The 14,341-nt window shown below is 45.3% G+C and overlaps 1 protein-coding gene across 1 annotated transcript; it reads left to right on the plus strand.

Annotated features, from left to right (window-relative positions):
- The first annotated feature begins 410 nt into the window (after positions 1-410).
- LOC128759170 (coiled-coil domain-containing protein 81-like) lies at positions 411-6,219 on the plus strand. Its single transcript, XM_053865929.1, has 15 exons — positions 411-494; positions 571-632; positions 706-844; positions 1,081-1,153; positions 1,225-1,272; positions 2,080-2,158; positions 2,474-2,620; positions 2,693-2,788; positions 2,859-3,028; positions 3,095-3,173; positions 3,364-3,474; positions 4,074-4,183; positions 4,250-4,375; positions 4,495-4,637; positions 6,021-6,219. The coding sequence occupies exons 1-14, from the start codon at positions 419-421 to the stop codon at positions 4,631-4,633; spliced, it is 1,455 nt and encodes a 484-aa protein (XP_053721904.1). The 5' UTR covers positions 411-418; the 3' UTR covers positions 4,634-4,637; positions 6,021-6,219.
- Positions 6,220-14,341: the final 8,122 nt, after the last annotated feature.

The raw sequence follows: 14,341 nt of genomic DNA on the forward strand, positions 1-14,341 counted from the left end.
AGAATTATTTTACTGACAAGGAAAATCACACGTTTGTGGGTGAAAAAATTTATATTATTTACGGAAGTGGCATTATCCGCCGATTATCACAAAATAAGGTGATGGAATCACGTGATACTGATCCAAAAATATAAGCAGCTCCGCGCTTCTGTAATGAACACGAAAGAAAAGAATTAGCGAATTCAGTGTTTTCATTTAGTATAAATATCAACACAAAAAATATATATCGAAAATGCACACACGACAACTAAACGCAACGAAAAATAAAATCATCAAATAGTGTCGAGACTCGAGAGACACCCTGTATTTTCCGGGTCATGTGCTCTGCAGTACAGTAAGTGACCACTGCGTGTCGCTATCCCCCCTGGCATCTTCCCTGTAAACGAGCCGTCGTCTCTTCCACTTGCTGTCCTCCGCGATGACTGACATTCTGCGGCAGGTCTCCACTTTGGATGAGAAGACGTTTCCTACCATCGCTCGCCTTCCCACAAAGGGTTTGACCAAATATGCGTGGTTCTTATGAGCGATTGGTTTTGTGCCGAGTTATGATGAGTGATGGTTTGCTTTCAGAGCGCGTCTGTATTTGGGCTCATGTGTCTTCTTATATTGAGCGACAGATGACATCCCAGAAGGTTGGTTTGCACTTTAATGTCAGTCCTACAAGTCCATAGCAGCCAGACACTGTGAGTGCTTGTACTTCCACAGGGAGTGCATCTGGCAGGACTAGGGACTTTTACCTTCTCTCAGCAGAGGCTGCACACTGGGCTTCAGAAGCCCATCTTCCTCCTGTCAGGAGCCTTGATAAAGTCTCTTGGATTAAGGAAAGATCGTCCACTGGCTGTTGGTGAGTCCAGCGAACACACGCCATGGTGACACAACATTTGAAAAGCAACATGTTACACAAAGATGTCAATGAAATTGAGTGAAAAACAACAACAGGGGAGTAACCTGATAGTTTGTCTTCACAGCAACACAAATACCAGTTGTGCAAGTCAACTTCTCTGCTGTGTCACGAGAGACTCGGTTCAGTCGAGATGTTGTTGAGAAGTGCGTGAAGGAGACCCTTCTGCTTCTGGTCAGGTCCTTGCTGTGTGGAGAAAGCGTTTCCCTCACCTTCCCGGGGCTCGGAGTCTTGTCCTGCAGGCAGAACAAGGTACGTACTCATATGTCCCAGGAACTATTTTATCCATGAATCCTCTGTCAGTAAAGTCAATTCTTCACCAGGTGCAAATGGAGTTCAACACAAGCCTTCGTCTGGACGGACGACAGCAGGTGAATTCATCCCTTGGTAATGGCATGAATGGGAGCATTATTGCTTAGAAGTCTTCATCTCAGAGACCAGAGGCCAGAACTTCTGGTCCCCAAAGACCAAAGACGGCAGATCAGCTCATCCTTCCTGCTCTCAGGTCTCCTCTGCATGACAGCGATAAGTTATCACCTGATAGCAAGAAGACCACCTCAGGTACAACCTTCAGTTTTTCGACTCTATTTCCGAACTTTCACTTCCTTTTTTTCCACAGGATTCCCCAGAAAACGGAGCACTAAATCAAATGCGCTGACGCAGCAAACCCGCGTAGAGGGAGAGCTCAGCCCAGCCCCCACACCTGAGGCCTCAGACAGGTATCATACACACACCTGCCAATATGGGTCACTTTGCAGTCCACTGAGCAGCTGTTACCGGAGGTGACCAGAGAGGCTGGAGCTCAGCGGTGGTCCTATATTGTTACTGCCCCAGAGGCAGCGTTGCGCTCCGTCAATTATTTAAAACCACATCTGAGACTGATTCATCTTCTGTCAGCGCCTGTGTGCGCCAACAAAGCGCCGGGGATGCTCACCTCGAATCTGTGTTTCCATGTCGGATGAGCTCCTCCAGGCGGAGATAGATCCTCAGGAGGTTATTTTCAGCCATTCATGACTCTACAGATATCATCGAATGGTGTCTAGAGATCTTCATTTTTTCAGTGCAATTGCAATTTATGGTGCAGTATGAAACAATTTCCCAATGACTGAATTGATTATATTTCCTGGGTTTGCACGACTTCGTTTCATGTGAAGGTTTGTCTTCAACCTCTCATTCAGGTCTCCGCAGATCCCACAGAGTTCACCACAAGAGGGCTCTAAAACAAAGTCATTCACCAGAACCACGTGTGCGGAACTGGTCAGTCACTAAAGTATATTGATGGATTGATATGTTTGTTCGAGATTAATACAAGATTAATATAAGTGAATTTAGATTATTTAATGAGCAAATAATTTGGTTACTTTTCCAACTTTTGGGTGGTTGTTTTTCGTTTGCTGAACCTGAGATCAGGTGGAGGACAGTCATTGATCCTCCATATCGCTCCAGACCCTTGATATTAAGATAGTTTAGTGAATACCATGTTTGCAGACTTTGGCCTTTCATTCAGTCTATATAATAGTTTGATCTGCTAAAGTTGGTCAGAACTTATGTCCTCACGTCTTGTATCTACAGGAGCTGTGTGGCGTGTGTCTGCAAAGATCCAAAAGAAATATTCCAGTTTATGAGAGAGAGCAGAAGCTGGAGGAGGAGAAACATCAGGAGAAAGTGTTGCTGCTGAGAGCTCAGCAGGAGGCAAGACTTCACCTGGAGAAGGAACAGGTGCATCTGTGAGCCATTTCTGGTGACGAAAAAAGCATGTGGTGGACTTGACTTTATGTTTCCATCCATCAGGCCAAACTTAAAGAGAGACGTTTGCAAGCTCAGAAAGACGCTGTGCTCAATCTTCAAATGTCGGAGAAGGATCAAACCTGCAGCAGTTTGGACGGGGTGAGATCTGAACAGCCATCATTTTCTTTCATCTCCGAGTCATAACATTTGACCGTATGCTTCTGTTCAGGCGTCGTTCCTCTTTCTGACTCGACCACTCACACCGCCACGAAAGGTGAAGCAGCAGCAATACATGAGTGCGCTGCAGCATCAGGTGGAGAGCCGACGTCAACAAGAGGCTCTAGAGCTGCGAGAGAGTCGACTCACCGAGCATCAAAACCAGATCCAGCAAGCACAGCGGTGAGACTGTTGCAACTCCTGGCCTTTGGGACTCAGTTAAATGATCATCCATCCGCACAAATTCAGGAACCTGGAACTGAAGAGTCGGCAGCTACAGGAGAAGATGGAGAAAAGGCGAAGCTACAAAGCGGCTCTGGACAGTCAGGTCAGGTATTCACTTCAACAGTGAAGATAGTCATGACTAACAAAGCGACAGAGGAGGAGAGAGATGTTCTGCTGAGTGCAAACAAGTTAAACGTATTTTATCTATCATGCACTGTTATGAAATAAGACTTCTGTCACCTCAAATGTGCAGGAGGGACCATTCAGGTTACCATCTTCCTCTCTCTTGACAGGTGAAGGACAGGAAATGCACCACCCATGTTGAGGTCCAACCTGAAGCCCTCAGAAGCAGGCGATGTGAAACTCCTGTGGTCAACGCAGAGAGACGTGAAGCGGCTCAGCAGGTCTTCTTCTAAACATTCACCACCAGTTTTCTTTTGTGAAGTCATTGAGTTTAGGAACAGAAGAAGCACCTGAAGAAGGGCTGGGGAGAGGGAGAGACCAATCCTGAGTTCGTCATTATCTTACTCTGATAATGAGTGAAGGCCAGCTATACTGTACAACCTCAGCTTGTCCTTCTTCAACCTCCAGAAGGTGTTCAAACCAACAACCACGCCCTGTGCAGGTTCACCAGAACAAGACCATGTCTTGTGGGTTCTGGAGCTCCACCCTCTCTGGGAGCCTCAAAGTAAAGCAGCGGCTGCTCCATACTGAGATGAAGCCTGGTGGGGTGATGCATTACATCTGGGGTGCTGGATCTGGACAGGAAATCTCATCATATCCAGCTGAACGTGTTAAAGAGATGCATTTCATGTCAAATTCAAGCCTAGTTTCTCTGTAAATCCGGAGCCTCATACACTATTATTTCATTATTATTTGGGGGATAACGTAACACTATTGTATATGCAGTCACAATTCAATTGACCAGAGGAATTCAGTCATCATGAACTCATTTAATTTTCCTGTTAAAAGTTATTTATCACTGTTTTTTTTCTGCTGTCAGCTGTTCTGGACGAACTCAAGTGCTGCCACCCAGAGGAAACGGGAAGAAGTACAGAGCCACCGAGCAGAGCTGGAGAGGCAGAAGCAGATGCTCCAGCAAAACCAAAAGGAGTGAGTGGAGAAGCTGTGGGGCTGATCAAGTGTGGCGCAGAGTACTGCATCCATGTGTCGTTCTAGGTTTATTCTGGATCACCGTATCAACGTGGAGAGGAGGAAGGCGACCAGAAAGTCTCTGGAGAGCGAGTGGAGACAAAGTGCCCAGATGAAACACCAACGTGAGGAAGAAGAGAAGGACTTTCTCAGGTGTGTGGAGTGTTTCCCTAGTATGAACATGCACATAACATTCAGTGGCCAGCTGTGGCCAGCTGAGTGGTTGTTCGTATCACTGTGTGTATATCAGCTGATCCTTTTCATGCTCTCAGGTCTGCCACTCAGTCACTGGTGGAGAAACTGGTCCAACACAAACGCTGCCGGCAGTGCAAGAGAAGAACCTCCAACTGTGGAGAAACCAACATCTGGAGGGACTCCATCTATGCGTCTGGATCACAGTTCATGACCTGACTCAGTCCGTCCTGTTTATCTATTTAAGTGTGGTTTTTAAAAAGCGCATTGTCATTTCTAATCCTTCGCATTCGTATTGGTCTAATACAGAGGTGTGACAACCACCAAGCTCTAGCCCTTCTCTGCTCTCCCGAAATCATGGTCACAATTAGGATTTAAAAAAATAAATGTCCCCCTAACTTCGTCGCACTGTTCTTCATGTTCTCTTCATGTTCAGGTTAGAGTTTTTTATCCAATCAGAATCCAGCTAGCTGGCACTGCCAGCCTGCCATGATGTAGTCACATGTAGGGAAACCTGATCTGGTGACTACATCATGAAGCTCATCGCCAGAATGCCAAGAGCAAAGCAGTCATCAAAGCAAAGGGTGGCTGTGTTGAAGAATCTAAAGTATGAAACATGTTTTGAGTCATGATACACTTCTTTGTTTAATACATAATTCCACATGTGTTCATTCATAGTTTTGATGCCTTCAGTGACAATCTACAATGTAAACTATTTGTGTCCAAATTTTTGGCCTGGTCTATATATATATAGCATTCTTTGCAAGTGTATGTACTGTACCACTTCAACATTTGACCCATATACTGTAAGTAATGAGCGGAGCATGTGAGCGGGACAGAAATATAATGAAAAGCCAGCTGGGCCTCTCGGAGGGACCCTGAGTCAATGTGCGAGAAAGAAGGGACGGGGGGAGGTGGGGGTGGTGTTGGTGGGAGAACAGCAATTCAAAAGTCACGGTGACGTTCAAAGTGAAGAGAAACATTGTGATGTAAAAGATCTCCTCTGTCTTGAACAAAGCACAGACGCGCTGCGAGCTGCCTTTTGTACAAAGTTATGATCTGGATTTATTTAGTTCCGTGGTTCTCCATCCAACACAGCAGAAATGTTATGTTGAACTCTGTGTCACGTATTGAAATGTGATTCATTCAGATTCATTATGAACAAAACCTCTAATTTGGTAGAGTCATGTTTTTTTATCGAATCCCACCCTGAAGACAAATGCCATATCCCCCCCTCAGAAGTTTGCGTTCTTGTGAAACCATTTGCAGATTACGTGCTGAAAGATGGAAACTCCGATCGGAGGAGATTAAATCAGATCAATTATCAGTGGAATGCTGAGCTGGGCTGGAGTCCAGGCCTGTTGCTGAGCACCACTGCAGGAACTGTGAGGGACGGTGTGCTGAGCTGGACCATCTACACGATAGAAGTGTAGCCACACAACTGTTTTCAGTTAAACATCTGTGAGCATAATGTGGAACAGAGCAAAAACACAAGGTGTGTTGCTCTTTCATTTTGGGCCCAGAGGCTTCAGAGTGAAAGAGAACGTGAGTGACTCGTTTTTGTTTTGTTGGCTTTCTGACAGTTGCTGTGTAAATTCCTTTGCAGACACAGACCTGAAGGAACGCAGACATGTTGAGCCGGTGATTCACGAGGAGAATCAAAGAAGGATGGCAGGGTGTGGTGTCCCCCAAAGCACGATGAGTGTGTTGCACAAAACCACGGATACCTGTACATGTAAACGTCTTTTGTGCTGCCAGAAGTGAGGGATCTTAGCGGAACCAGTTCAGGTCTGGAGGGACTGTTTCTGATCCCATGTTGAACCCAAATAAAGATGAGGATCCAAAAACAACATCACACATTTTTTATGAAGTATCTGTCATGGATTATTGTCAGCACATGTGAGACTGAAAACTGTTTCCTGTGATAAAAGCAGTATGTGTCGGAGCCAAAGTCCAATAACCGTCACGCCTGCTCCCAGTGGAACGTCTCACTGAGCAACAGCTCAGACACACACGGACAGATTCCTTCAGATAGGCTCCAATATAACACTTCCACGGAGACAATCGGAATATTCAAAGTCATTTCTTAGGAAATACAAATCTGCTCTTGGTTGTGGCCTCCTCCCATCCTCCTCCTCTTCCTGAACTTCATCTGCATCATAAAGAAAGTTAGATCATTGCACGCAGACATGGGAATATCAGCCGCTATTATCTGAAGGCCACAGGTGTCTCGCTTGACTCTGTGTTTCAGTTTTTCCAAAAGCCTCTCTCCATTTCCCATCAAGGCTTTGTTGCTCTGCTCACAAGTTTCCTCTGCTTCTCTGTCCAGAGTTAGTAGCTTTTCTTTTGCAACATTCAACAACCCCAACATTTTTACAGTTCAGTCGTTAGGCTAAAAGCTCCATCAACACTAGCAACCCAGAGATCAAAACTCTAGCGCTCAGTTCTGTTGTATGAAGTGGTGTGTGCTATGACCTGGGAGCCTCTCACCCAGCGGTTATTCATTCTACACAGGATAACAGTTCCATCTATGGAGGGCACATGTGAGCTGATCTGATTCATTCAAACGCCTGGTTTGACAAGAGAAATGTTGCTCTTTATTATGTTCACTCCTTCATACACTTGCAGATACATCAAACCAAGCCATATCAGTGCTGCTCAATGTTGCTCGTCCAAGTCACATGTTCTCTGTTCACTGCCAAAAAACTCAAGTGTCTCCACGGAGCAATAACAGAACGATAAATCGTACGTGATGACGCAAGAGCGAGTGGAAACAATGAGAACACAAGTTTGTTATTCAACCACCAAAGTAGTTTCCCTGCTATAATGCATCTTTTTTTTCTATTTTCAGTTGAGTCTGGAAAAGACAGAGTTCCATTCCCCAGATGAAGAGAACCTGAGCAACACAATTTGTAGGATGTTTGCACATGTCAGTTGAGATGATATTTTGTATGTATTTTAGTATTTTTTTTGCCTTTCAGATTGGCTCCATTGGCGTGTATGAGGATTCATGCCGGGAACAGATGAATACCATGTTAGTGGGAACAAATAAAATCAAGAAGACAGCACCATGGCAACATGGCCGTGAGCTTTGGAGGGATCGTGAGACCCTAATAAAGGCCAGTGAGTCTGGAGTAGGCCAGAGCTGGTGGTGGAGTCCTGGGTTTGGGACGGCAAATTACTTTTTCAAGCTAAAACTTCACATCATTATCTTTTTTTGTTTTTGTTATGGTCATTGGGTTCGGCTCTGGGGCCTCTACAGTTAAATGTGGAATTGTCAGCTACCCATTGTGTGTTATTGGACAGTGGGAGGAAACCAGAGTGCCCTCATTGTCCTGCGTCTCTTGTCTCTTATCTTGCAATTGAACCAGAAGATTGTTACATTTTCTTTTTGGAAGTCAAAACACAGCTCCTGAGGTATACGTGGGTTGACCGTCAGACATGGATGTCGCATCATTGTCATTCATTTTCCAGAATCACAGAGGAAAGGAGGGAATATTTAACAGGATTCCAGGTGAGGTAAAGATGTGTTTCCGCTGAATGCATCTTGAGCAGAGGAGAAGTGCACTCACAGACACCTTTCATCACTTGTTCATTGCTTGTGCTCATCCTACATTTGTTCCCTGTCTGGGGTCACAAGGCCACAGGTCCTGTCCTGCTTGTTTTCAGGCAACAGTGTGTCAATCTGGGGACAGACTCAGGAGACTCTAGTGGACTAAATGCAACCCAGCTGTGAGCAGAGGATGGTGGTATGGATGACAACCATCCTCTGCTCGAGCTGGAACACACTGTGAAATGACTCTTCGTTACTGCGGCCACTAATGAGTCGAGATGGATGTGAACATCTGGAGGAAGTTGGGTAATGTGGATATGAAGGCCAAACGGCTGAAAAACAAGGGTCATTGACCTTCACATGCGCATGAGAGGCATGGTGATGCCCAGCTTCAACAAAACGTTTTTCCATTGGTCTCAACATGTGGCTGCGCTGGAGCTAATCTCAGCTGTCGTTGAATGTTTCTCCACAGTGTGAGACCAAACTACCCAAACGCTCATGGAACAAATGAATCTGACCAGTTTGCTGTTGGGAGTGGATAAACACTTGTCATTACAATGAGCATGCTGCACGCCAACATCACGTGGTGAGCAATGGCAGCTGATCAATAGAGCGAGCGGAGCAGCTGCAGCCACTGAGATCTGTTTCTGCAGTTCCTCGAGAGGAAGAATGGTGTTCAGTCACGAGCACCAGAGAAGTATGGAATAACAGTGAGACGGTGGCGAGGTGTACTGCACTGTAAGAGAGACAGAGATTCAAGGTGAGAGCAATTGTTTCCTTCTGAGGTGGACTCGACTCCAACCAGTCTTAGTCTTAGTTCTGAAGGTGACGTCCTCCAAGTTGGAGCAGGCTTCTCCCAGATTTAGTTTATTTCTACATGACCTACACGAGGTTCATGCATGTGGGTAGGGAAAACAGTGAAATGGACTCTGTGTTGTTTGGCTCAACTCCCCTCCTTTTGTCAAAATGAAGGAGTATTCAGCATAAAGTTGATGTTAAAATCCCAAACATTAGTGAGCAGGAGCGGATGTGTCCTCCCTCACCCGGTCCATGATGACTCAATAATGAGTCCAGGATCAGCGAGTCACATCAAAACATCACTTGTTGATGGGAACTGTGCCAAAAAGATCAGGTTCTGTCCCATTTCCGTATCAAAGCACATCAATATTCTCCACCTGCACCTCATCTTCCAGGTTTATGTCAACATGGCAGGATTTATTATTCAATAAAGATGTCATGAACCTGAATAGATAGCAAGTGAAATGAAAAAATCATGGAGGCATACAATTCACGGAACAACAGGTCAGGGAAAGATTAAATCATCGGGTGATGAAAATGAAAATGTGTGCCGGCAAGATAACATCATTCCCACTCTCGCATCGGTGTGGAAAACCCCTTTTGTCCAAATGACGCTGAGGTCTCCCTCCTGCTGTGTAGAGGCTTCTGCCCACACGGAAGGTCTCATTAACCCATAAACACCACGCTTCCTGCACTGGTCAGTGAATGCAGCCTCATTATACAGTGGGCCGGAGTGGAGTGAGTCACAGATTATTATGCTGGAAACAGTCAAGTTGTGCTGCTGGATCATTTACAGACTGCGCCATGGTGTGAAAGCCCTCCACCGGGATCATGTCTGTCACCTCTGCTTTTTCTGTGCTCTGCTTTTCAGCTGTGCCATCGATCTGAGCTTGGCTCTCGCTGAGTGGGTCTTAATGTGAATAGACTCTTGAGAAAATATTCATCTTTGAATGAATAGCTAAACTTAAACTGTACTGTGAGTTAACTGGTACACAACATACATGGAAGGTGTTTTCGCTGCTGTCTGCTGACCTCCTGACCTATACATCATTGCCCTGAGGAAGGAGTGAGAGAAAACATTTTTTGGAAGTTAAAAAATTGAATGTTCAAACTCACTTAACTCCACATTGAAAGGGTGGAAAAACGAACCAGCAACCTTCTTGCTTGTTAAGAACTTTGATAAGTCTTTCTTTTTTCAACTGCGTGTTTGTTGCCAGTTCACAAGGCGCGCAGCATCGTTGAGGAATCCCAAGCATTCTTTCGTTTTCCCACTCAGCCAGTTCTGACTGAAGAATTCCAAGTTCCCAAGCTGATGTCAACTCTTTATCTGGTCTTGGTATGTCTGATGTCTGCTGGTAAAAACTTCCAATGCCATAAAACCCGCTGAAATGTGAGAACATATTCAACATGTGGAGAAAAATCTCCATCCAAGTGTTGACAGACAACTCAGTCTGCCAATTTTGACATTGAAGTTGGTCAAATGATTCAGTCAAGGCAAACACTTTCTCCCACCTTGAAGCTGCTCTGCTCTGATGAGAACCATGGCCTCAGATTCACAGTGCTGACAGTCATCTCTTCTGCTTTGAACTGGAATAAACCAGTTCAGGGAGCATTGAAGGTCACAAGCAGATGTTTGATCAGAGAGAAGTTAGCAGTGAAAAGTCACTTCAACAGGAAGACATGAGCCACACAACACCTGGCGCATCACAACAGACAGGCCTCAGACAAACTTGAGCTGAAACAGCACAGCCAGATACATTTAGATTCTTTCCTCCCTCATCATAAGAGGCTCAAATATTTCCAAGGACATGAGGGTTTGCATTTCTGTATTTGATCAATACCCAATACTGATTCATGACGCAAACATCTGGACCCTCCCTGACACAACTCTTACCCGCCAAAGCTTCTCAAGTCAAACTGGAACAACCACGGGATGAAATCATTAAGGAGCGATGAAATGGCAGCAGCTGTTTTAAATAGCATTACAGATGAAGCCATTTTAGAAATGCTGGGGTTGGAGTGACAGCCACAATTTGCTGCAATCATTAGTGGAGCTTTTGTTGAAGTGGTGAAAAAGGGATGGGGTTTAAGCCAAGGGAGGAGAATGAAAGGGAGAACTAAGCCAAGGGATGATGGAGAAAGCTCCGTCTTAAGCAGAAACTAAACAAGAAAGAAAAGGACTTTGAAATGAAAGAGTGGACTCAACAGCAACCTCTGAAGCATTTGTCTGAGAACAACACTTAAAGTTTCCTGAAAACCACATTCACACGTCTTCATTATGACTGGTGAAGACTCCATGGTCTCGGTTCTGCTTTCCAGTGTATATTGGTCAACGGTGCTTCAGAAGGGACCGATTGAAACAGCGATGTGGGGGACAGTCATAACCTCAGGGGAACCTGATAAACAAACCTAACACAATCTGGATGACATGAGTCACCGGTGAGCAGCTCACAGGGAGACTCCTCTGTCACATCATGAGCCTCTTGAGTCCAAATTAAGAGCAGTAAGGCCCAAACCGCATGATGCCTTTGGTCACGCTCTCATTACGAGCAGGTCCGGATCACGGACTGAGACAATGCCTGGACTTCAGCTGAGTTTGGAGATGGAGCAGACTCATCTGTGAGCGAGACACTGATGCTTCCCACAGTGTCTGTATCTGCTCTCAGGGGTGGGTGGACGCGCAGGGTGACTCACCTCGGACCAGAGGGGGAGCAACATCTGACAGTGCTTTGCTTCAATTAGAATCACTTGTATTCCACGATTTTGGAAAATCGATTGTTTGTTTCTACGTGGGGAAATTAAAACAGCAAGAAAATGTTTGTTTAAATCAACAATGTTGTGATAGAACGTAAAGATTTCCCTTGCTGCTCACCTCATTTGACTGGCAGGATGATCATACAAGTGGTGGGCTGACTTGGAGCTGGCCTGGTTGGAGACTTCAATCCCTCTTTCATACAGTAATGAGAAACAAATGCACGTGCTCGAGCGTCAACACTCACCAACACTGCTGACTCCTTCAAACCAAAACAAACCTTCAGTCTGAGATGAGCAGATTAAAGGGCTCCAGAGTTGATGTCCTTGGATCTCACTGGGTCTCTCATTGTGTTCCAGCTGGCTGTTTTTAGTCAGTCGCCGTGTACTTAACTGGAATCGATACTAATGCGTCACCTCTCACACGCTAACCCAGTGATTTAATTTAAGTTAAACTAACTTGCACGTACGCATGCTTGGGTGAGTGACTGTGCATCTGTACTTGCATAGCTGTACTTGTGGGGACCAATTCTTGGAAACATACCTACTTGTGAGGACCTTTTGCATTGCTGGTCAGGATGAGGTTATGCTTTAATGTGAGGATTGAAACTCCAAAATAACTGGGTCATTGTCATTGGGTTTAAGTTGGGTTCAGAGTTTTGGTTACGGTTGTCCCTTTGTTTTGGATGGTTAGGTTTAGGATGAGAGGCTGGGGGAAGCATGAAAGTCAGGAATGGAATGGATGATAGCAGTACAAGTGTGTGTATTCATCTCCTTTGGTGGACAAATCTTTGACAAGACACTGATCTTATGAGGACATTTTGCTTTTTGCAAACATTTTGAGGGTGAAAACGGTGAGTTGAGGTGAGCCATTTGTTTTGGGTGGTTAAGTTAAGGGTGAGAGGCTTATAGCAATGAGAGGTCCCCACAAGGATAGAAATACAAGTTTTGTGTGTGTGAGAGTGTACATAAGCATTCCTTATGCTGTCATCACCGAACGGAGGAAGAGGTGGACAGTGCAATCCTTTACAATCGTGGATCATCACCACCTACTGAACCGGTAATTGAGAAGTTGTGTTTGGAAAATGGGTGGATCAGGGGGTGGACTTGAACCAGTTAGAAAAAGAGTGAGACGAGGAGAGCTTAAGGGGGAAGTGACTGCTGGAAGGTTGAGAGAGATCTGATAAAACCTGGAGATGGAGATGACAACATGCTTTTGTCCCCTGAAGAATGTGAAGGTGATGAATCATTAACTTCTACATTGAAACAGGCAGGACACTTGAAACAGCCAAGAGAGACAAGGGAAGAAACACTGAATCATTATGAGGGGAATTGTTTATGCAAAAAAGTGAAACCAAATGAAGAATATTTTCCAAAGAGGTCGTGCTTCAGGATGATATTTCCTATTCTGCTTCATAACTTATTAGTCAGACCACGGAAAATGCCAACAATGAGTCTGAACCATCTTTGATCTGAAATGTTTCATTGTTCAGACCTCAGGCAGTGAACATTGTACCTCCATCGGATCATATTAAACCCAGTTGTGGTCATCAGAAGTCTCTTCACATGGGTCTGAGTCATTCCACAATGTGTGACGTGCAGAACAGAGGGCGCGGGGTTACTCGAGGTCATGGGCCAGAGCTGGTTTCCTGTTGCCGATACTGTTCTGTACATCGTGAGGCGGAAACATGAACGTATGAAAATAGACTGTCAGAAACTCAAGGGATGAAAGGTTGTTATTGCCCAGGACTGGATTTCATCTGGAGTGTAAAGAGGACAGGCAGGGTCATTCCCTCATGTAATAACTGATGTCCTGAGACAAAATCTAATGAAATCATGATCCAGCGTCATCTGACAGTCTCCCGGGTCTGAGTCTCTTGGTCTGTATGGAGCAGCAAAGGTTAAATATCCCACATGGCTCCAACTATTGCATGATCTTCCTCTTGAATTCGCCTCAGGCTTTAGACTTGGCTTCTGTTTCTGCTAAAGATTTCACAGCAAATAACATGAGAGCTGAGCTCGGCCAAGCAGCTGTTACTGGCCACAGGAGAGGTTCAGACTGTGCGGAGGGAGAGGCGCGAGACTGGGGACATACAAAGAGAGGACAGAGCCGACGACTGGTCAGAACAGAGGAGGAGAAGAGCAGAGGATGGCCACACTTGCTTGATTGTGTCTGCTGTCAGAAGAATGAGGTGGAGAGTGGGAGGACTCAGAGCATTACCATGGACAACACGGAGGGGAATGTGGGTCGCCATGACGACCGCAGGAAGAGTCAGACAAACAAGTTCTTTCACTACAATCACAAACACAACACCGAGTTCTACCTTCTTTGCAGCAGGACGGGTGATGCACACCCGAGTGAGAACTGGCTTTTCTATGGTCTAGTCTGTAGTTTTACCATAACCATAGCAGGAGGCTGCTGCATCTGTGCAGTGCAAGGATCAGCATTCAGAAGAGGAAATCACACACACACACACACACACACACATCAAATGACTGGGCCCGTGCCCATCTGGCCATCACTGCAGTTACACACAGACTTGTCTAGGGTGCAAGCCGTGACTCTGGCTTATTTTCAGGGTTTTAAAAAAATGGTTGTTCAATGTTTCACTTTCCACTCTTTACTTTGTTGCTATCATCTGCCATGACAAACCTGCTTCTCTTCTGATTTTTTTTAACAATAGGAAACGTCTTCTTTTCACAAGGCGAGGAGTTGCGCTATCTAAGGTCAGGATCAGAGGTGGGGTCGCAGTGCACCATACTATAATGTTGCTAGACAGAAGTCATACAGGCAGTGGCATCAAGTGAAGACTCGTCTGATATAG

The sequence above is a fragment of the Synchiropus splendidus genome, chromosome 5 (assembly GCF_027744825.2).
Source record: "Synchiropus splendidus isolate RoL2022-P1 chromosome 5, RoL_Sspl_1.0, whole genome shotgun sequence".
Taxonomy (NCBI): domain Eukaryota; kingdom Metazoa; phylum Chordata; class Actinopteri; order Syngnathiformes; family Callionymidae; genus Synchiropus; species Synchiropus splendidus.

What these genes read in the sequence shown, in the direction of transcription:
- LOC128759170 (XM_053865929.1), top strand. Translation starts at nt 419, where the DNA reads ATGACTGACATTCTGCGGCAGGTCTCCACTTTGGATGAGAAGACGTTT. An exon ending in CGCTCGCCTTCCCACAAAGG is followed by an intron (nt 495 to 570) that starts GTTTGACCAAAT and finishes GTTTGCTTTCAG; the next exon opens with AGCGCGTCTGTATTTGGGCT. An exon ending in CTCCAGCAAAACCAAAAGGA is followed by an intron (nt 4,184 to 4,249) that starts GTGAGTGGAGAA and finishes GTGTCGTTCTAG; the next exon opens with GTTTATTCTGGATCACCGTA.